Consider the following 24,297-nt stretch of genomic DNA (forward strand, 5'->3'; position numbering starts at 1 on the left):
TCAAAAGAAAGGTCTTAAAGAGGAGAAAAAGATACACTAATTTTACTTACTTAACTATATACACTGCCCTGTGTTATTTTCAAGTGCTCAAGCTGTGAACACTTTTAAGTTTCAAGTTTATGTTTTGTCCACACTTGTTGAGTAATGAAATGTCATTGATTGTATCCACTGATAGCCAATGACAAGAAGCCAAAAACAAACCCAAAACATCTGATGTTTGCTTTACTTTTACTTTTTTTAATTTAAAAACTGTTATCCAAAACCCCATATCTAATTAAAACTGTACAAAGAGAACATAGCATTTGTTCTCTTTGTACAGAAGAGAGTCCAGAAGCACTGTGTTACCTCATGTCTTCTTTAAGCAACTCCCTAAAAGCATTTTGTAACTCAGGAGATCAAGTTTTAAAAGCCAAAATGTTATCCTGTCCTTGCTCAATATAGGATTCCAGCTCTTTGGTTTAGGGCCTCCTGGCCATATTTTTTATTTGATAATATGTCAAATGTTTTTAACTGGCAACCGGTCAGGACTTTGGGAATGGTTTCTTACATTCTCTAATACACTGCGGTGGTGCTGTGTTGCAGAGTATGCTATCTCTTTGTTTTGCTGAAAAAGATACTGTCTGAATGGCAGCATGTGTTTCTCCAAAACCTGTAACATTTAGAAAGACTTGTGCAGACGTATGAAATGTGCTCATTCAAAATGCAAAATAAAGCAAACCAAAGCATTAAAATATAAAAATGTGAAAATATTTTCTTAAATAAAATATGGGGTTTAAATGATATTATTGTATTTTTTGTCTCAGATTTTAGGTTTTGCAGACCATCATAACTTTTTGTAACTGGGGTTATATTTTCTGCCAGATGGGTCTAGCTTTGTCTTATCGTTCACGGTCCCATTCCTGCCCAGAGGACAGCTGATGAGGGCTAAAGCGGGAATTAGCCACCCACTCAAAGGCTTTGCCCTGATCCTTCAGGTCAGTATTTGGTCCCTTTAGCTCTTGAGCAGGGTAGAGCAACACTGGTTTTCGAGGATTTGTCCAGAGTTAAAATCAGAAGGGGAGGGAAGGTCTAATGCATGTATTGGACATAGACACGTGAGCCAGAATGTATGAGTGCACCATAGACAGGAGGGAAAGTCCCAAATCTGGCAAGCTGTCTTGTAGTTTTGTCTCAGGGGGGAAATGAATAACATAACAACAATGAGCACAACTAATCACAGGTACACTTTCACTTAAGTGGCACACAATCCCAACTTAATTTCAATTAGCCATTTTTCCCATTACATAAACTGAAAAGGATAGTTCTTCATCACAACTATTTAACAATTAAAGAGAAATGCTCCACAGTACTATCATTAATGACCTAGAAATCAATCGTCAAGAAAAAAAAAATAGCCAGGTTGGCTTTTTTTCACTAGATGGCAGCAATGTTACAAAGAAATAAAATAGCTCACCGATGAAAAACTAATAGTAATAGGGATATATAAAGATACAACTGCAACCAATACAAGATAATTGGTTATTAAGCAACTCTGTTCTTATTCATTTTTCATATGTAGCAAATGCTAAATATAAACACAAAAACAAAAAAATGCTTCAGTGACCTCTCTTTACATCAAGATAGCAATAGCAGTTCGAACCTGCACTCATTATCATAATCTGCATTCAGTTCAGATAAAGAGCATTCCTGTTTGAGGGGGGCACCTGAGATTCAAGCCTTTTGTAGCACAGAGCAAATCATTTTATGGTTATGAATAAACTGAAATTAGATACAACTTCTAGACTGTAATCAATTCTGCAATAATTCAGGTAAAGCTGTCAAAATCGTAATCATTATTTTCATGTAAGATAATATAAGTATAAAGTAGCCTTTTTTTTTTTTTTAAAAATACCTTCAGAAAACTCAGAATATTATTGCACAGTACTGTAGTACTGGTAATAATAGGGACCAAATTGGTAAGGTCTATTCGATACTTGTCTCTCACTAATACATATTACTGAACATTTATACAAAGTATAGCTTCTGCTGTTAATTCAGGATATCATCAGTAGTTTTGTCACCGGTAAGTTTTGCCACTCCCATGACTTCTATAGTAACATGCTCCATCACCCGCTAAGCCTGTAGGAGACATTTAACTGGAAAAAGACCTTTGCACGTTTCCATGATGTGTGTTCTGGAAATGGTCCATTAGGCTGCTTTGACGCTTTTATAATATAAATTGTGATATATTACACATTCAAAACTGAATAATTAAACCATAAAAGTATTCAAGATTTGTGCTTGTGGGAATTTGTTTTTGAGTTTGTTAACACTTACCACAGTTTCAAAGCCCTCTTCAGTTTCTTCAGCCTGAACAAAATATCAGACTTGTTGAACAAATTTTACTCCCCTCTTTTGTCTTGATATCGTAGCATTTTATTTCGTTGGCTAACTCTTTAGTCACCAAAGATGGTAGCCGGAAGTGACAGGAACGATAGGCGGCCACATCCTGTTGTTTTGTTTAACTTATTTAAAAATTATAATATGATGGGGCAACGTGTTCTTTTCCCTATAGAACATGTATATTGCATAATTTTACCATTTGTTATTATTTTTATGGATTATGGAATTGTGTCTGTACAACAAGAATAAAATGCAACCATCACTTCACAGGATTTGCTTTTTGGTCTTTCTTGATTTGCTTTACTAGGTCTTTCCAACTAAATGATTAAGAATCCATGTTTATTACGTGATTAACTTTTCTCAGACGAAAACATTTTGATTCATGCCATGTTTGTCTCACTCCAACCTCAACTAAATGGAGCCTCAAACAACCTGTAATGTGACCTCTAGGGGGCGGTCAGCACGCTTTTTCAATACTGAACCAACAGTAATAGTGGATTACTATCATTATTTAGATGAAAAGCTGCTTAGCTTAACTACTCATGCCATTTATGCCTACAACTACCGAAGTGCATTCAGCAATGATACAGATCAACTTTAGTGACTCAGCTAAAACCAGAAGTGTAACACCTGATGTTGGGAGGTCAGGCATAAAACATGTTTGATTGCTGCTACACTTTGTCTTTCAGTTCTTGTAAAGAAAGACTGGATGTCTGGGAGTGATAATTAAACTCTGGTAATTCTTAATTTCAAATGCTTAGTAGTACTTTAGATGGCTTTTCAGGTTTAGCACTAAAATAGTTTCAATGGTGTGCAATACCAAGAGGAAAAACAAAAACACAGGCATGTCACATTTTTGCACTTTGTTCATACGTTAAGTTTGTCAGCAACATATTTTTTACATTGATACAGTGCAAATGCACAATAGCACAACAGACACCATTAAGGATACACACTATTTGTTCAATACAGCAGATTTTGACAATTTGCATGTTTGAATTTTTTTTCTTTTGCTAGACAGAAATATGCTCTTCCTCCATTTAAGCATTCATTGTCCAACAGACTGGTTTCGTCACTGGTAGGGACACTTTAACACAGCGAAGTGCTTGGAAGTCAATGGCAAGTAATTTTCCAAGTGTGGTCGGCAACTTCTGCAAGGTCATGACAAGTGGTGAAGCAGGGCACTGTCAGCATCTGTTTCCCATCACGGCCAGGAGCGGTGTGGTCAACAGTCAGTCCAATCAGCTCCATTCATACTTTTTTTCTCAATTATGCAGACATTCTAGATGAAATTCAGCCATACTGTAAAGTGGTGCAGATGTTAAACATGTCTACTTTGTCTTGATATGCATATTATATTAAGAAAGAGATAACCTAAGACCTGAGAAAAATATCGCATTTTGCAATGTAAGACAGACGACACAGTGCCGTTCACCCCATCAGCTCACCTCAACCACCAACACTTCAGCTCCATGTACTCACCAGCGATCCAAACTTTTGCTTTGACAGATCTAACCAAAAAAAAAAACACTGACGACAGACAAACAAAAACATACTCAGATGGCCTGTGTTAATGTTAACTCCATCTTCATATGTACCTTCTTTATATATATATAAGTAAACTTATACTTGTGGTAGATGTCATTTGTTTTTACTCTGGTGATTTTGATCCTTTTGTTATCCTTTACATTTGGAAAAACTTTTAAATGTGAATTTAAAATGGGGGCTTTTAAACTTCAGGTGGACAGATTGTGATGGCTTCTGATCATGGTGGTGCTGTTTCTATAGCATCCCTCAAGGGAGACAGAACCTTCAATGTTTTTTTTTTGTTTTTTTATTTTGTTTTTTTAAAGACCTGCACATTAGTAATAATGCTCAAGCACAAACACCAACCATTTCATGACCCTCCCACTCCCACTAGACTTCGTGGGCTATATGCCACCTCTCTCACACCTAAACCCATTCATCTCTCAAGACACTGGTCCCTGCTCTCAATTTCAAACTCCCTTTTTACATTATCTTCCTTCTTTTCATACTTATGGCATTTATTTTTTACTCGCTTTTCTTGGTGGCAGCCATAGCTGATGATTTGGACTTGCCGATGTAGGCTTCAAAGAAGAACTGGACAAAGAGCACAAAGTAGCTGAGGTACATGAGGGAGGACCAAACAATGTTCTGCATGTGGGATGGACACTCCTGGCCCTGCTGCATCCACGAGTACACCAAGTAGTTGACTACGCAGCCCATCAACATCTGTGTGATTTGGGTCAGTGTGATGAACATGGCAAACTTGCGTGACAGCTTGAAACCAGCTGCACGCAGTGCGTAGTAAGAGTACATGACAGCATGGACCAAGTAGTTCATGGTCATGAACCACCCGCCGCCAGCCACCATGTCCTTGTAGGAGTACCAGGAGTAGAGCAGCACAGTAATGTGGTGGTACCAGTGGAGAAAGATGAGCTTCTGTTTCCTCAAGACAATGAACAGAGTGTCACCTGCGAATAGGAGAGTGGAAGTTAGGAGTGGATAAGACAGGACGGAGCAGCAGAAAAAGGAACATGGTTATTATTTGTCCAACAGAAAGTAACTGGCTGTGATACAAATCACTCTCAAATATGCAAAGCTGTGTAAAAACACAAAGCTTTAGGCACACACAGAGAAGCACTGAAATGTTTGACAACTTAGGACCCAATAAACTGATAAACACAAATACAAGTGGCAGCAAAAGCAGTTTTTATTATACCATTTATCACCCATAACAAGGCTAAGGCCAATAAGTACTCTACAATAAACAGTTGCGGTTACTGCAAAAGCTGAAAAAACAGAAAACATGCCCTATTACAACAAAGTACAAAGTAAAGTACTGCTACAAATACAAAACACCATAATATCAATGCTTCATATCAGTGGTTTCCAGGTTACAAAATGTATTTTTCCTTATGAAAATTTGGGGCTTTTGTTTTCAAATTTATGTATAAATGTAAATGTACACTTACCTACGTTTTTATTTTTTTACATCAGTCAAAAATATTGCAATATATATATTAGTGAATGTAGTGGCTGAATGACTTTAAATGCACAAGGAACACTAATCCTGCAGTAATTGCAGTATGTTAAACAGTTGGGATTTTAACACAAAGCATGATTAACTCAAGCATAATAGAGACTTTTATTAACCAAGTAAGGTTCCACTAGTCACATATTTACCAAGGTCACACTGACACCGCCATGCTTACTGTCATGTAAACTTCAGACCCCAAGTTCCATTCTAAGCCAGGAAACCAGTCAGTGACAGCACAAAGGACTGTTTTGGTGTTATATTTATACTGCTAGAATTTGCCCTATTGTGCATATAATAGGGCATTTGTGGGAATTTCTCTTTTACAATGCAAAATTAGGAATTACTTAATCATTCAAACATGATTATTATTTATATTGATTTATTAAGGCTTGCAGCAGCCAGTTTACTACAAATAAACCTGAGTTTACTGTTATAAATTTTATGTTATTTTCCACCTGATTTTGCTGCAATAGCTGTAGTGTTAATTCACCTGGAATCACAGATGAAGATGTTGTCCATATTGGCAAAAGTGGATGGCTAAAAGATGTGAGCACGGTGCCAAAAATTTGGCTTCTGACCTGTAGCTCTTAAATGAGTACTCAACTCAAATCCTTAAAGCCAAGCCATACATATTTTTGGTCCTGATAATAGTGGTATTTTGATGAAACAGAGCAGAACTTCATTGAACATAACTACTTATATGTGTCTTGTGTTCGTTTTTAGAATGTGCAATGGGGTTGCAGTGTCTCGAATTTTTAGTGACATATCTAGAGAGACATCCACCCATGACAAAAAGGTCTCTGTCCACCTTCTTATGTTTCCCTAAGCCACCTGCACCTTTCTGTACCTAGTAGATACAGAAACAACCAAGTCTCCAGTTTCCAGACTTCACAACATGATAGTTTGGACATTAGCCAGACAGAGAGAACATGGCATCTGCCACTCTTTATTCCTGCTGAGAGGAACAACTGCTCTAGGTTTAGGCTTGAAGATCTGACACTAGGAAGATAAAGATGAGCAAAAATAAAATTGTATTCACACAAAATCTTTAAAAAGAAGTGTACTGGTGGTGGCCAATTGTATCCATCAGCCTCCTAGCAGATACACCTATTGTATCAATTTCAAAATTGTAGGTGACTTTCTTCTTCAGTCATCACATTCAGATGATTTTCAGAAACTCTGACCCCTGACCTTAAGACTGAGGTTTCTGGGATTTAAACTCGTCCAAGATTATTAGTAAATACATTTTTAGTATTAGTTTGAAGGCCGTATGCCGCGATAGATAATTAAAAGATAATTAAAATAAATAAATAAATGAAATCTACTTACCCAGCTCTGGTGCTTTACTGAGTACAAAAGCATATGCCCAGAATTTGCTGACAGGCCCGTTGTAGAAGCTCTGGTCACAAACTGACTGTTTTAGCCCTTTCGTCATCAGGATGTACATCATGTAACTCCCAGTACGGATGGCACCAAAAATACTACATGGGGGTGAGGAGGACATACATATACAGACAATAATTTGTGTTAAAAGTGTGAAAGTGCTTCCCACATTATAGCTAAAATGTTTGTATTTCTAGCACTTTCTACAAGGCTGAGGTTTTCTTACTGTGCACATTGCCACTGTTTCTAGTTGTTGTGAAACGCAGCTATGTTTGACAACTGAAGTCAGTTTATATTAAATAATCATTAAACAAATGTTAACCCTCTTACCTGAATACAGCAAGGGTGAGTGACCACAGCACCAATGGTTTCCTCAACTCAAACTTCTCCCTTTGTTTCATGACATGGCGGCCCCCGAGGATACAGGCAGCATAGAGTGCAGAGAAGAGAAAGGACTTCTTCCTGCAAGCAACAAAAAGAGAAAGCATGACTTACTATACACAGGAAAATATACTGATAGACTGATGTTCAATGCAACAAATTAGGAATGAAGGTTATAAAGTATCACTAAAGTGACCAAAATAGCCGAATGTTAAGTCTTGAAACACCCCTCAGTTCTTTATATTTTGCTCCCAAAGACGTCAGGCGTTCTTGTAAAGCGATCTTGAGCAAAAGGTTTCAGAACTTTCTGACGCTCTTTCAAAGTTTTTCTTAGGACACTGGTTCCTTTTCACTCATTTTCAGTCCACTACTTGTACCTCACTTTTTTTAGATGAATGCTTTTAAAGTCACTTTAGACTAACTTATGAATCATTCAAGCATAAAACGGCACCTAACTCTAAGGACTGGCCGTTGTTTTGTCTACACAAAACAGACAATTTAGCATAGAACCTTTTTTAAATTGTATCTGTAGGCACTTTGTTACTAGCAGCCTGCTGTAAAAAACTTAATCTGTTCCCATTTCTTTAGCTAAACTCATGGAAAAAAGCCAAAGATAACACAGTTTGACAGTAGTGTTTTTGCACCCACAAGGCAATTCCTTGTTGACCATAACCAGAGTTATTAGCCACACATTTGGCATAGAGAGCTGTATCTCCCTTAGAGATTTTAAAAAGCTAGATAGGTGGAGAAAGAAGTGGCAGGCCTAAAAAGCTATATACAGCAGATGGACAGTATCTCAAAGTCATATCCTTGAGAAATAGGAAAGAAATACAGCAAAGATGTGACATAGCCTTCAGTTGATCCATCTACTCTTTGGTGAAAACCCATCAGAAATGGAAGGATGGCTGTCAAAAAGTAACTCTTAAGAAAAGGAAACAGGAAGAAGAGGCTGAGGTCAACACTAGATTCTGATGCACCATATATATGATTGGCAACAGCAATCCAGTGAAAGCATATCTTGACTGTATTCCACTGTATGTTTTTCTATCAATCATGGATTGGCTTTCCCAGAGTCTGGGCCTCAACATTCTTCAGATGTAGAACCATCTTGACAGAGAGCAGAAGAAAAGGCAGCCAACATCCAAAGAAGAGCTTTGGAATGTCCACCAAGAAGCTTGGACACTATTTGAAGAAATTCCAAAAAACTTGCCTAAGAGAGCTCTGGCTTTATTCCACCTTTTATTCCTCAATAAAGGTTTATACAACATATTGACTTTCAAGCTTCTTTTTTTAATATATACACTATATTTTCATGTACGATTGGATTTCAATAAATTGCTCCACTGCTTAAGACTTGCACTCTACTGTAACCCATCAAAGAAGAAACAAACATTATCAAAGAGCAAGCTGGCAAGCTTCATCCTTAGATAGCATGAGGGGAAAAAACTGACATTTTAAATGAAAGCAGCATTTATTTGCAATTTATTCCCACCATAAAGTAATCATTTCTAACAATGTAATTGTTGTATGCACAGAAGTTCTTCTTCCAGCACTGCTTCATAATGTACACAAGACACGTTTTACATAATAAAGTGATTTCACGTGCAATGCCTGAAGCAATGATTTAATGATCAGAGTCCAGTTCCAACTGCCATTTAATACTTTGCTGCAAGTTAATTGTTATTACTGGAATTCAGTTTCAGCTCCTCCCATCCTGTGATCTAAATTTGTGTTAATTGACTTGTCAGTGAAACACCACCTGGCTCAACTGAATCTAAAGAAAAGCATTTGTCAGTGCTCAGCACAATTACAAGGTGCAGGTAGTCTGACTTGACAGACTGGATGCTGAATAGGGCCGAAAAACACTAAACCAGCATTGTCGAAAAACGATCTGCTGTATTGGACAGAGAGCAGAGTAACTGTTTCGAGCAGCATAGCCCAGAAAATAAACCCCCAGGAAACCTTCAGGAAAATAAACCTTATGAGAGTAAGTTAGTAGGTTCCAGTTAGTCAGGCATCAGACCTACAGCAGGGTATCCAGAAGTAGATATATGTATGTAACGGCAGGGTGATACTGGAAAAAAGAAATATCAGCAGCAGCAACCTTGGAAACATTAAAAAAAAAAAAAAACACTGTTTGCTGTCAAGAGGACAGTGCACAGCAACTAGGAATGAGGCATTCTTGGAGCTTGACCAATAGCTCTGGGATTAATTAGCTGAGTAAAAGTAGCCCAAGGAGTGATGTTCCACTTCAGTGAGGTTTGTGCTGTTATTTAGAGGTTATACAAAGACAACAACATGATGCTGACTTTTTTAAGCCCTAGGTATTTAGTGCTTTATTATACAAAATTAAAATAAGGCCTCTAAACAGAATTGCCAATTGAATTGTGATATATGGTATACAAGCACAGGAGTACTACATCAAGCATTTTTTGCAGTTTATTCTTTAAAAGCATATCATGCAATTTATTTCAGTTTTCCATGGGATGGGGGTTCACACTGATGTAGACATCCCAAAAACGCATGTTTTAAACATGATATAGTTGGCTTTAAAGGGTTAAGACTTACATTGCTAACACTGCTGAACATTTCTCACAGAGCCCACACATGTGCAACCTTGTACACAGTGAACAAACCTGTTCTGCTGCCTTAGCAGATGACACTCTCAACAACAGCGCTAAAATTTGCTGATCAAGAATGTAGCCACACAAAAAGGCGTAATTTATTTTCTTTTAAAAAAAAAAATGTAAAAGGCTATGTGACAATAATCAGTTAAATCCTTAATTCCATGACATCAGTTTCTCAAAAATGAACTTCAAGAATGAACTTGATGCTAACTTTAGGATCCCACTTTGTAATTTCATTTCAGGAGGGTTGTGTAAGACGGTCAGTCAGGTTAAGGTAGATGGTTATGGGTCAACCAATGCTAGAAGATAAAAAAGTAGTGCTGCTGATGCCCTTTGTCTTTTCAAACTGAATAAATTAATACTTTTACCATCACATAGTGTATCAACTCTATATTTTCCATCTTTCAACAAAGGATCTGTTCTTGCAGGAGACCATAAAATGCTTGAGACCACCTCTGAAGAACAAAGGACAAACCTGTCAAAGTCAAATTCAGCTGCATTTACAGAATGACAACAGGGTTGGACTGCAGAATGACATCACTGTTTTTCAACAACACAGGAAGGAGGGGGGAACAGAGCAACACACAGTACAGTGCCCTATATAATGTGGAGTGGCTGGAGGGGATTGCAAACGAGATACAATCTCAGCATTACCCTTTGGTTTACTGCCATTCAAGGTTAAAGGTCAAAGGGTAGCATGATGAACATAGTCTAAGCTGCGATTTCATAGGGGTGGCCGTGGCTCAGGTGGTAGAGCAGATCAGCTACTGATCGGAAGGTCGGTGGTTCGATCCTTGGCTTCCCCAGTCTGCATGTCAAATATCCTTGGGCAAGATACTAACCTCAAATTGCCCTCCGATGCGTTCATCGGAAGGCATGCAGGTTAGTGAATGCAGGTTAGTTTGCACTTGTGTACAGAAGTGCTTGTACGAGTGGGTGTGAATGGGTGAATGAGGCATGTTGTATAGAGCGCTTTGAGTACTCCGGGAGAGTAGAAAAGCGCTATATAAGAATCAGTCCATTTACCATATATAGAACTCCTTGTGAGTACAATGAAATCATCTAAAGATGGGGCAAAATAAGTTGCATTTACCCTTTAGTGTCCAAGCCTCGCTTGTTCTATTAGGGCCATTAGTTTTTGAAGGTTATCAAATTAGATGTCATGTTATAGAGGAATTTATCGAGTTAAAATAATGTGCCTTGAGCTACCCCTCATTTTTTTAAATATTGTACTTCCTAGAAGCCAGGCTTTCTGGTATTTTTTTTTTTTAAAGAGGTCTCGAGCACTAATTCGCTAGGTTCTCTGGAGCCCTTTTTCTGTAAACACTGGCTTATTATTCACAACTTCTCAGTCCTTATCCCTGAGCATTTTCTTAAAAAAAACATTGATAACGGATGAACACTATGTAAAAGTCATGTCCTTTAGAAATACAAAAATGAGTAAGTAAACAAATAAATAAAGATACATCAGATGCATCTGGCTTTTCAGTTGTTCCATCTACTATTTGTTGAAGGCTTATTGGAAATAGTCTTGGTGAAAGGGTGGCTGTCAAGGAGCCTTACAGAAGGGAAATAGGGAGGAAAGGTGAAAAATCAGCAGCTTATGGAGTGATTACTGCACATTTGAAATTTTTGGTTTCAAAGACTATTGAAGCAAAAAATATTGTTATGATGTACAGAGAAGCTTAGGAGAGAGGTACAAAAGTGAGTTTCTACAACCACATGGAAGAAGATGGTGGAGATTCTGTCATAATTTGGGGGCTGCATTTCAGCTAGTGGTGTCAGAATCTGGCATGCATCATCATCTGGAAAGCATCTCATCACTTTTCAGTGTCACACTGATAACAAACACACTGCCTATTTTCCTAGCATTATACAAAGAAATAAGGAGTGGCTCACGGCTGGCATAGTACTGCAGTTTGCTTGTGCTACTGATACAAAATATTTTTTACATTTATTTGTAATTACCATGTCTATCATCAGTGGTCACAGTTTGGCAAAGGTTACACAGATTTTATTTTAAATAGTCTTTTGTCATCTATTAAGTAAAAAGTCCATTAAAAATAGTCATTTAAAAGCATTAAAACACAAAGCACTTGACATCATGTGACATTTTAATTACCGTAATTGTCGGGCTATAAGCCGCTACTTTTTGCACAAGCTTTGAACCCTGCGGCTTTTAGTCAGGTTCATTTTCAGTTTATTCTCTCATAAATTTTGATTACTCCAGAGACTCGATTCTGTTTGCTTGCTGGAGATTAGGGGTGGGCGATATAAACGATATACGATAGAAACGATATAAATTTGGCCAACGATAGAGATTTTAACTATACCGCTCTATCGCGATAGCGCATGTTGGTGATGTCATCAAACTGCGCCTGTTTTGGTCGAAAGCATCGCAGTGGCTACAACCATTGTCATCTGAAAATTATGCTGGGCGACAGTCATAGCAAAGAGATGAAGCACTTTTGAAATATGGGGAAAGCCAAAAACTGCGCTTCCTCCACTTCCGTAACATTGATTCATTAATGTTGAATTCTCTTGCAGCTGCTCTATTCCCATGTTGTTGCAGTATATTAATAACTAACCTCGTATTGTGGATGAATAATCTCAGTTGTTCTCCTGACTGACGTTTGCCCCGTGTATAGCATCCTGCTATGCGATTGCATTCGTCCCTGACCACCAGAATCCCTCACGTTAACTTTTATCGAGTGGAAAAAAGTTGGCGTTCATCCTCCAGCGTCACTGTGCTAATGTTATGCTAACATAGCTGTGTCGCTAGCAATCACGTAGCACAACATTATATACCAGGTAGTCCAACTTCAGTAACCCTGCAAACGCCACTGCTGTTTAGTTTTCTGTCTTCATTTAATGTTGGAAGTGGTAGCAGAGCTGTACGTTTTAATTAGTTTCAAAAATCTCTCAGTCAGAACATGGTATGTCATGTTTAGGTGGAAACCAGCAGGCTAACTTCCTGTTAACTTCTAACTCCGTTAAATTTAATAAATTCTGTTTTCATGGATGCCTGGATGTTAAACTTAATTGTTACACCTGGTAAAGCAGCAACGCTGATGATTTTATTAAAGATGAAAGAATTTAGACCGTTTTTAACTCTCAGTGTTCGTTTGACTTTGGGACCTGAAGCGGACGGAGTTTTGGACCCAGATTACTCCGCGAAGCTCCTCACTACAGCAGCCGTAATGCTCTGACAATCCATCAAAACATTTTTTAACAGATTTCTGCACGCCAAAATCGGTTCGAGGTCAGTAAGCACAACCAGAATTCATACATAAGGCACACACTCGATTTTTGAGAAAATTAAAGGATTTTAAGTGTGCCTTATGGTGTGGAAAATACGTTATACAGAAGAAAAGAATATATCGCGATACATATCATTACCGCACGTGCTTCAAATTATATCGCGATATGGATTTTAGGCCATATTGCCCAGCCCTACTGGACATATCGTTTTCAGGGGGAGAAATGTTTGACTCTTATCATCCCCACAGACACAGCGGCCAGGGAATCAGAATGACATAATTACAAAAAGGCCCTGAGTAAGTGTGGTTATCCCAGCTGGACATTTTTCAAAGCTGGGAAAGCACCTACAGAATGCTCCAGGCGATCCAAGAGAGAAGAAAGACAACTGCTGCGTAAATGAAAACCTTTGACAGAACAGCTGAGACGCATTTTGTCAAAACACGGTGTCTGTAGCTTTCAAACCCCACGACGCACTATGCCAACAATTGGTCCACCTGACGGATCGGATCCTCTTGCACAAACAGAATAATATAGTGTACGTAGTGAAGTGCCAGGAAGATTGCTGTGAATTACACATCGGGGAAACCAAACCACCTCTGGATAAGCAGATAGCACAACACAGAAGAGCTACCTCATCATCACTCTTTCAATGACGATGGTATGCACATCCTGACAAAAAGCAACACTGGTTTGAGTGGGGAGTCAAGGAGGCCATTTACAACCATCTCTAAGGATATATGTTTCACCATCTTACAGTACTGTGATTACAGCCATTCCCCCAACTGTAATGGTAATGCACAGACATTTCCATTGATCAATGGTAATGAGAATTTGCATATTAATGATCATGACTGATTGCAAGGCCCATTGGTAGTCATTGGTGGTAGTTTTGGTCAATATGACAAAATATTGTTTATAAGGTTGGGAAAAGCTGCAGTCACGCATCCTGTCACTCCATTGATGGTTGCAAACATGTTTCAAAAGCAAAATGCAGATTTTCTTGGTTCATCAATGTTAAATGTGAAATGCAAAATTAAAGTTTTGAAAAGAGTGAGAACAAAGATTTAGTAATGATTCTTCCTCCTAACCAAAACTCACTGCACTCTTTCTCTGTTCTTAGCGCTCTCTTTCAACCAGCAGGTGACAAATATAGCACTAGCATGCAACTTTTTCAGTAATTGCGTTGTCACGCTTGAATGAAGACATAAGGGATGCTCACAATGCCATCTATATACCACCTAAATATAAAGTATTGAAATCCACACAACACAAATTTAAAACAGGATAATCACTTACTTAAACCAAGGTGTACTTTGTTTTAATAACTCCAAGCCAACAAACAAGTTATATTTTGAAAATAAATTTAGAGCCTAAGGACCAACTATTGCAACAGATTACTTCATCATCAGCAAAGAATTTTACATTTTATCTATTTATTTTTAATAATTCATTAAATTTATATTTAGCTTATATTTGTTTTGGCTCAAACACCAGTATGATGACCAAGAAGTCTACAGCATAATAATTTAGTTTGTAAACACTAAAGAACAATTATACTCTGTGGGACAGACATGGGCTGCTGGAGACAACACAACAAAGTAGTAGCCGTAGTGTTAGATCTTCGAAATCTGACTGAAGTCCACCTTAAGGGTGCATGCACAGTTGGTGCTCTGTAGTCTCCACTAACACGTCCACACTGTCACAAATAGCAATCAGAGACAGTCAGGTGATGTTCACTCAGAGCCTCGCACTGACCATGTGATGATGAAACTTACATAGAAACTACAGTAGCCTCATGATGATTGTCCACGTCCATTACACTGGCAAACTGTAGGCACCCACTGAGAGTCCATCCACAAGTAGATCGCATCTGTTGGAGGCAGTATTCAAAGTATGTGGTTCAACCTGTTTGTGGGCAACTCTTTCATTGTTTTTAGTCCTTCAGCCAGCTGCAAAGTCCTACATACAAAGACCCAGTATTACCAACAATCAAGTGTCCACTGCAGTCACCATTTGTGATTTTCATTTCTTAATCTTTGGAGTTATTATCTTTGCTGTCCCTGCTCTCTTGTCCAACAATCAGCATTCGACCTACACAGTGTCATCCACATTTGCATAGGCTGAAAACCCCTGTTCATAGGCTCTCCATAAGCAAATTCCTATACAAATGATCACAACGGCAGTACCATAAAACAAGCCCAGCACTACCCTTTAACAGATGGCCAAATGTTAGCTGAATAAGAAAATTCTTATTTAACCAAAATGTGATTACTTGGTTGGCTGCAGGGGAAAAAAACAAAATAATATAAATAGCCTAATGTTAGCCATGTAGCACAGCTACTCACCCTCACATTAGAACCTGTCATGAGTGATTTGTTGCTGCTTTCGCTCATGTTTTTAAGACCTGACTCACTTTGTGCATGTGCTTGTAAAGATTATATATTTTAAGACTCCTTATTACAGTTTTCTGTTCAGTTCTCTCAAGTTTCCTCAGTCCTCGAAGTACGTCATAATGCCTCCCAAAATATAATTTAATAAATAAATTAAGATAGTAAACTGCACAAGGTAAAAACTACTTGTGCAATATATTAAAGGGTTGTGGCAAATGGCCTGACTCTGCTGTTTGCCAAAGTGGGCCGAGGCAGCACAAATAAAAAAACTACAAAGTCAGAGCTCTTTTGGGAAGGATCAGCATGAAGCAGTAACAGAATCAGCAGAGATTTCTTTCATGCAGCAAGGCTGGCAGCTGCATTCGTCTAAATGAGCACAAGAAGCACTAGCTTAGTGGTAAAAAACATTAAAAAAAGGTGAAATCTATGACTGCAGAGCTGGCTCTCTATGTAAAACTGTGCACACTGAGTGCAGTCTACAAGAGCTGCTCAGTCAAATCAGGAAAGCATCACACTCCCTCTACCTCTGGTGCGTAACCATTATTAGAGATTCAGACGCTGGGCGTTGGCTCATTTTTCACTGCTGACAAATGATGAACAAAAGTTTAAAAAAGGAATTTATTTTTGAGAGAATACTGATGATGGAGCCAACAAAGCACAGCTCCAGAGATGTCCTCTGACACTACAGTCTCACAATATTATCACCACCACAAAGGTTCAAATGAAAATGGTCTTTTAGCCTGTAAAAGTTGAGTAGTCTAACTTCAAACATGACAAACGGAGAGCCAAGCCATCCAGCCCAAAGTACAGTTTTATAGTAAACAATTCGTTCTAGACATCAAGTTGAAGTATGCCAGCATATCCTACCACCTTATGGTTTTGGTTTTTGTTGACTTATGTACTAACTTCTTTAGTACATTGCACATTATAATAAGAATGTTGATCCCATTGGCCATCCCCTCCCCCACTGACAGTGTCGTATAAAGCTGCTGGATAACCTGCTGTGAAACTTGGATCTGTATTAGCTTGTCCAGGAGATTTCATGTCTTATGTAATCCTGTGCTTGCAGTCTGAGGATGAGTCTGCATGCCTGTGACACTGAGCTGGTGTCTAACTGTGTGTGTGTATGCTATGTCACAAAGACATATACAACTATATACACAGCAGAACTGTGTATCTGTGCGCACACTTGCAATATTTTAGTTTAGTTCAGTTCAGGACAGTTAACTCCTTGGCAGTACTTTCTGTATCCTATAGAGAGTAAAAGGAGTAACTTTGCCAAAGAGCAGACAAGCAGAAAAAGAGAAAAAATACCACAAGTTGTAGTGAATATAATCTAGCTATGTTACATAATAACCAGTCATCATCCAAGAATCACTGAGATGCACTTACAGGTCACTTAGCAGCATGTACAAGTTACTTTAAGGAGTTTGTGCTGGAAGTATTAACATTTGTTGTGCAATAATTGACATTATCACACAACAATCACGCTGAAGCTGTGATTGTCATTATATAATTGACAAACGTTGAAGGATTTATAAAATAATTAATTAATTATTAAGTAGCAGTGATTTGTTTTTTTAAAAGAAAGGATGGCTTTCAACCTTTAGTCTGAGAATTGCATCACCAGTATGTTATCTATGTGCCCAAACTTTGTTTTCATTGGAACGCACATCATCAAGTACAACGTGAAAAAGACACACACTCTTGCAACTACAGTGAGAAGAAATGTAGTCCAACTGCATTCATTCCATATTGACTCATGTATGTAACTACTCAAGAAAAACTGCAATTCACCAGAGGAAATGGGGAAACAAAAAGTCCACCGACTAAAAACAAATGTAAGTGCCGTTTTGAAAAGATTTTCCAAACAATTGTAAAAAGTAAAAAACTGAAAATTCTGTAGAAATATATTTTTGTGTTAGTGGTTTATAATTTGGGCTTAATGTGTTATTTCCTAAATGTACATTTTAACCAAAGGTATCCATTATAAGGACAAAAAGCACTGGGCCACCTACATATTACACCTATATTACACCTACAGAAGCTGGTGATTTACATGGCCACACTAACAGAGGGTCTGTTGAAGAAATGACAAGGCAGTCAGTTGGGTTGATCTCACCCATACCAATGTTCAGTCTTTGCATTTCTAGCTTGAACAAACTAAGGTAATAAATTAGGGTAATTTATTTTCACAGGCTTGCAAAGTCACACATACACACTAACACAAAATAGCTGTAATATGAACTGCTTTTGCTTGCGTTAAAGATTTTTACTGGCAGCCTAATAAAAACTGAAAGTGTAACAAAACTGCAGCAACACCGCAGGCAGACATCAGTTCCCGAGGAGTCAGCGCATGTCTCTACCTCGCCTCACCAGTGGTGAGAAGAAAACAGGCCGAACAAACATCAAGCCTGAAGCATATTCTTGGTTAACATGGTCAAGAATGATTAGCATCACCATGTGCTGCTCTTGTTACAAAGGCAGCAGCATCCATTTACTTATAGCTACGGATCCAATTCAGGAAACAGGAAATCATCTAAAAAACACAACAAAGTGTCTCTAATACCTAAAAATAATTTCTTGAATAAAAATACTGAATTGGTTTTCAAAAAGGATCTCTCTCACGTCGTCTGCGCTGCTTTGAATCATGAATCTTTTTAAAAGTTGCATAAGAGAATGCACACAAATGCATATATTATTTTTCAAGACAAAAATGAAAACAAGCTAGGTAACAATTCACACACTCTAACTTTAGTTGTTGAGGTGGTTGCCCAAGTACAATTGCTAAATCATTTTTTGAATTTTTATTATTATTTTCACAGATTTCCAGCATAATAAATGAACTTTTTAGTGTAGTCCCTTGCTCATATTTTAAAGGTTGACTCACTACTAATACCAGATCTTTCTCCTCATTTTGGTCGGACCAAACAACTTGCGAGTCATAGTAATATCTTTTCAAAAGAGCATCTCATCCTATCAAACATTGTCCAACTGCACCTTCTTGGACTGTAGTTGCTCAAGCATATGTGCATACTCTACTCAATACAAGTAAAAGTTTAAATCTATGGGAAATGCCACTATGCACTAACCACTGATGCAACATAATTTTTTAATCCAGTCCATCTACTGGTCTCATCTGTACAATAATAGGGCATGAGAACTCCGAAACAATGGAGAAGGCTGCACTTGGACTGAATAAGTAATATGAAACTGTGATGGAAGACAGCTATCTCCCCAACTTATCGAGTTCCAGAAACATGATCTTCAAGATTAGTCAGTGAGCCAGGATACTTCTGAATTGAAAGGCAAATGGTTAGCTAAAAAGAAGCAATGCTACTGTTAAAAGTAATATTCATAAACATTTCATGAAGGCAGAGTCTAAACATTATTATTTTTACTCTAAAAATAAGTTTATAAAGCAACAGCAAATGAAGCAAATTTTAGAAGAAACATTAACAGTCAGACCACACACAAAATTTTCATTATTCATTCCCTGCAGTATTCTACGACTGTGCAGCCCGTGTTATCAGTCCAAAGCAAAATCACCAGAGATCCATCAAAAGAGCAGAGACCCATGGGGATGCTATCCACACAAGGGGATTTTCCAAAAAACAGAACATAAGGTTCTAAACAATCTGCATGCTAATGAGAAATGATGACGTTTGTGGAAGTGCAGACTGAGTCAGCAGGTTGAAGGTGAGTGTATAACACTGAATAATAACAACGTGTCTTTTATGGATAGTAAGGAACACTGCAATCTTAACATACATCAGGCAATATTGAAAAGGAGCAGGTTTTATCCATTGCACTGGATCACATCTGAGGTTTTAATATATTTAGGAAGATAAGTGTTTTCATTTGAAGTGATGACAAACCAGTTCAGTCACACAGTCACACCAGATGTAATAACCAAAGACTGCAGTCCAGATATTAGCACATTAGACTGGACATGCTATCACCTATCAAAATGAGAGAAGTGCTTGTTTATTCATTTCAAACCAAAATTTGAGCTGCAACAACAAATACAGAAACCCATGCATGTGTTTTTAAACAGACTTTATTCAAAACAGTAACATGATGCATATGTTATGCTAAACAATTTTATATCAAAGACAAGTTTGCAAAGTTATGTTAATAAATGCACTATATGTGCAATTATAGTCAGGCATTGCATAAGGTTTACTGTGTGTTAAGTGATTATGTGTTGAAATGGGTTGTGAAGGGCCAAGGAACTGAGATGAAGAAAAAAATTATCTTATATTAATATGATCTAGCTGACGAGTGCATCTGACTTCAACTGACTCAGGTCCCAGGAGAAACATGCTGCTGAGACTTCCGAGGTAAATGGAAGTCATTATCTTGGGTTTTTTTTAAATTTTAAACTGGTTTTCCAATTTCCTAGTGTGACTTAATCACAATTAAATTTGGGTTGTGCACCACAATTTCCTTACCAAAGTCAAATCAGACAATCTTTTGCCACAAGATTGAAGTGGAGAAAAAATGAAAACACCCTGCCCCTATAATATTTAGGTTTATATTGTACTGAATACATTTTGTTGTCAAAAAGGCAAGATGCTGATGTTATCACACAGTATTTAGTTCTTCCTCCTCTTCTTAGTTCTTCAACCGACTCTTTGACCTTTCTTATACAATACTGAGCTGTCTCCTGTCAGTGTCCAACAAAGACATTAGATCAGGGCACCAGTCTCCATTCATCCCTGCAGAACAATGACATACACACAGTATATAACAATGTACACTTATGTCTTGTCTTGTTTTAAACAGAGGGGTTACTTTAGCTGGGACTTGGCTGAACATGAAACAAGAAAAATAAACTTGTGCATATTTAACATCAAATAATACAAACTGAAACAGGCAACACTGACCACACTAGAAATAATACATAATATCTGATAGCCAAAGAACAGGATTCATGGTTCAGTTAACATACATTTTGCTTGAAATGTAAATGACCGTCATGACTAAAGCTGATGCTTTCCTATATTCAACAATGAGAATACAGTACATGGAAATATTAGGAGAAAAATGTAACAACAGTGTAACATATCTAATGAATTCTGATTAAAGATATCTTTGCTTTTGACTAATAGAATAGTTTTAGAGCTGTTTGTTTTTCCAGCTTATCATCATCAACACTATTACATAACTATGTTCAACAGTCACAGTCTAATGGTGTTAACTTCAGGGCCAATTGCATGCTTTATCAATGACTCCTCTGTCATGCACACATGCTTTTATATAACTCACGTGTCTACTCTGTAGCCAGTTAAATGCAATGCAAAATAAACATTTATTGTGATTTCCAAAGATAAATATCAGATACATATGTTATATGATAAATATATCACCTGCCTTACCTTCAGAGTCTGAATTATTCCCTGGCACATCCATCAAAAGGGATCCTCCTGTTCTTCTAGTCAAACAAGACTGAAAACAGCCAAGCCAGAGATCTGTATGCAATTCTTGACATTTGCTTTTGCAAATATGAACTGAAATCAGTTCATATTTGCACTTGGCCTTGTTAATGGTTTGCAGGATAAATACACAAAATAAATACATAAACGCAAACTGTGCAAATTAGATTAAAGTTATTGTGTGGTGGTTTAAGTACTGCACTGAGCTAACCATTAAACAGAGGCATTTTTTTTCTTCTAAGGCACATGCTTTCATAAGAGCTCCTTATGTCTCACCCTTAGGCCATAAAAACACATCACCCTTTATTACATTCCTAATGTCAACTCATAAACTTATACAGTCCCTTTTTTCATAGTTGTTGTCTCTATTAGCCATGTGCACTGGCCCTGTCTGACATCTTCCACTACAGGAATAGCAGAGAGAGGTCATCACAGATCAGCTGCAACCTGATTGGCTAATTCTCTGTCAGCAGACATCAGAAGATGAACGTTATTGGTTGGTTGTCAGTACTAGGGTATGGACAGCTCCTACACATTACTCCCATGTGGTCTCTCACTCACTCTCTCTCGCTCGGTCTCTTTCTCTCTTTTTCTCTCTCTCTCTCACACTCACTCACACACACACACACACACACACACACACAGAGGTTTAATTTTACTGAATAAGACTGAAACTGTTCTATAACTCATTCCAAGCACTCAAGGAAAATATGCTTTAAAAATAATCTGCCTTTTATCAGGCAGTTGAAACAGATGAAGCTAGATAAATACTTTCTGTGTGCTGCCTTCTAAAAACCCACTACCAGTGAATGAAGCTCATACTAACTTTAACCATGAATCATTTTGTTTTGCTTGGAACCATTTCTTGCTCAACCTGGCGTGGACCTGGACAAAAATAACCCTCTATTAATTCATGCAAAAGATGGGTGGACAGACCAGTACATGACCCACGATTGTAATGCATGACTGCACACAATCATGAAGAATATTTACTCATCCGTTAGTAGCAACAGGGAAATTTCAGCCTGGAGTAATGTTACAGATTGTGCAAAGCGTAGCAGACACCACCCTAAGTAAACAATGAGACATTTTAAATATTGACGCTTCTTACCAATGAACAACGATGCCAGAAGGTGACTTCAGCTTTAATTTGCAGCATCTTGTACTAGTACAGGGTATTTTGAGGACAAGCCACCTCACTCTTATTTTGAAGAAGAAAACAAATTGCGACTTCCTGTTTCATATTTTCACCATTCTCTGGACTGTTGGTCAGGCTGCTGTTATAGTGACCCTCAAGAATATTCAACTGCCTTCCACGAAAGGATCTCATCCTGCTTTCTCATATATACTCCATCCACACCACCTTGAACAGCTGTTGGGAGAATAGTCCTTCTGTTCTGTAGATCAGCTGCAACTTGAAAGGCCACTCTAACAGAATCTGCAGCATGTGGAGAACTGCTAATCCAGTTGCTTAACATCACTCAGATTTTTGTTTTGCTTTGTTTTTTTTCCCCCCTAACAAGGTACTTAAAAATGAAATGTCTGTAAAAGGTCAACTTATACACTCTATTGTAAAAAAAAAGCTGTTTAAAAAAATGCATGCTTACGGCTAGAGGAAGAAAACACATTTGATTTGTGGGAAGCTGTGATTCATCAGTGACTCCAATTAGTACTGTTAAAAAAGGCTTTTGCTGCAAGTTAGTCTCTTATATTTTGTGTAGCAATTAATTTTTAGGTTAATTGGGATTTCATATTCTTTCATTTGGAAAGGCGTCTTATTTAGAGCTAACAGAACTGGGTTATTACTCAATCAATCAATAAAATATCAACAATTTTGATAGGTTAATAATAGTTCCAGCCATTTTGTTTAAAGTAGAGCTCCAAACACTTTCTCTTTTCATTTACATAGGAAATGTATTGGACCAAGCACGCTATTTTGTTTTTAATCATTTTATACTCCATTGATTGAAAACAATCAATATATGACTCATAATGAAAAATAAACTGTTTTAAAACACAGAACAAATAATTACTAAATTAATAACAAATACCTTTATTTTAAAGGACAAAAATAAACCATGACTGGTGCCCACTCTTGACCAAAGAAAACCAGTCAATCAGTGGATAAAAACATACTGGCCCAGTGAGTGGATGGCGGTGCGACAGCTGGAGGAATGGATGACCTTTATAATACTATCGCGGCGGTGATGCCGGGAGAATAAATCACAGGAATTCAAGGACAAATCCTGCTCATGAAAGATGCACAATGCAACAGTGGAAGAGCATGTAGCATCCAATGAGAGCAGACAGACTGAAATGTGGCAGAGCGGCGTTTTCGCACGCGGCTGAAGGCCTGCATGAATTTGTTCATTTCATGAAGCACAGTCAGAAATTCGCGGATGATGACAAAGAGGCTGATGTAAGAGGATACGGCTAGGTTTAATCCCGGTAAACGAGGTGGATGTATGTTCCACGCTACAGGCTCCAACACACATTTAGCACGAGCACGGCGCGTTGAATGTGCTGTAGAAAAACCGTTCATTGCTATATATGGGATTATAAACGGGGCGCTAACGTTACAGTGTAGCCTTACCAGTTCTCCTGCATCCATCGGATTGCTTCGTCCTCGTTGAACTGTCTCTCGAATTCATACTCTTGCAAAGCTAGCACCGACATGCTCACTGCACTGTGTTTCTTTTCACACCGCTGAAACAAGACGATACCCGGCTGAGGTGTTTCTCTCTAGTCTGTTTCCTCGCAGCCCCTGACTCGCATCGCTCGCGCCAATGTCCTGACCTCGCAGTTGTACGCGTCACTGCGCGAGCAGCTCGCCAGTCACAGCACCTTCCTCCTCCACCGGCTACCGAGCCGACGCCCTCTTCCTGAAGGAGGGTGACGTCAGGGTCCTAAAGCCGTCAAATTGCTCCCTTGAAAGTTCAATTTGATGCCTTCATATTTTATTCTATGGTCATTGTCAATAAATAAGAACACAGAACATATGGGTAATATTGAAGCCCAGTTTATAGGATTATATTGTGTCTTGTGTAAGCAGTCTCGTGCTTCTTTTCGTCAAAGTTTTGTCATAGCAAACATTTTCATTTTGTTTAAAATTAAACATTATTTTATATTCAATGAAATTTTTATTACTTTAGCATGAATGACGTCTCACTTTATTCTGCAATCACTAGGTCAGTAGCTGTTTCCCAACATTTAGAAAGGCTTTTGTAATAGCTGCCTTATCTGCTTATCCAGGTACAAGCAATTTCTATCTGGTAAGGTAAATAGGTGGGGTGATGGGGTGAGCTATCTTAGTAGTAGAACTCTCACCTAGAAACAACAAAGCTGATACTTTCGCATGGAAGTTATACAATTTC

General features: G+C 38.0%; 1 protein-coding gene across 1 annotated transcript; it reads right to left on the reverse strand.

Annotated features, from left to right (window-relative positions):
- Positions 1-3,230: 3,230 nt before the first annotated feature.
- On the reverse strand, positions 3,231-23,805 carry elovl6 (ELOVL fatty acid elongase 6). The gene is made up of 4 exons (XM_084955000.1): positions 23,517-23,805; positions 7,157-7,288; positions 6,773-6,924; positions 3,231-4,877 (listed from the first exon to the last, which is right to left on the reverse strand). Exons 1-4 carry the CDS (start codon positions 23,597-23,599, stop codon positions 4,435-4,437), a joined length of 810 nt encoding a protein of 269 aa, XP_084811126.1. The 5' UTR covers positions 23,600-23,805; the 3' UTR covers positions 3,231-4,434.
- Positions 23,806-24,297: the final 492 nt, after the last annotated feature.

Source organism: Perissodus microlepis, chromosome 2 (genome assembly GCF_051167445.1).
Source record: "Perissodus microlepis isolate ML-2025 ecotype Zambia chromosome 2, ASM5116744v1, whole genome shotgun sequence".
Classification (NCBI taxonomy): domain Eukaryota; kingdom Metazoa; phylum Chordata; class Actinopteri; order Cichliformes; family Cichlidae; genus Perissodus; species Perissodus microlepis.

Bases quoted from the DNA above. Each gene is read 5' to 3' on its own strand.
- elovl6 (XM_084955000.1), bottom strand. From the start codon at position 23,599: ATGTCGGTGCTAGCTTTGCAAGAGTATGAATTCGAGAGACAGTTCAAC. The intron at 7,289-23,516 runs GTAAGGCTACAC...TGTTGCTTGCAG, and splicing joins CGATGGATGCAGGAGAACTG to GAAGAAGTCCTTTCTCTTCT. The intron at 6,925-7,156 runs GTAAGAGGGTTA...ACCCCCATGTAG, and splicing joins CTCACCCTTGCTGTATTCAG to TATTTTTGGTGCCATCCGTA.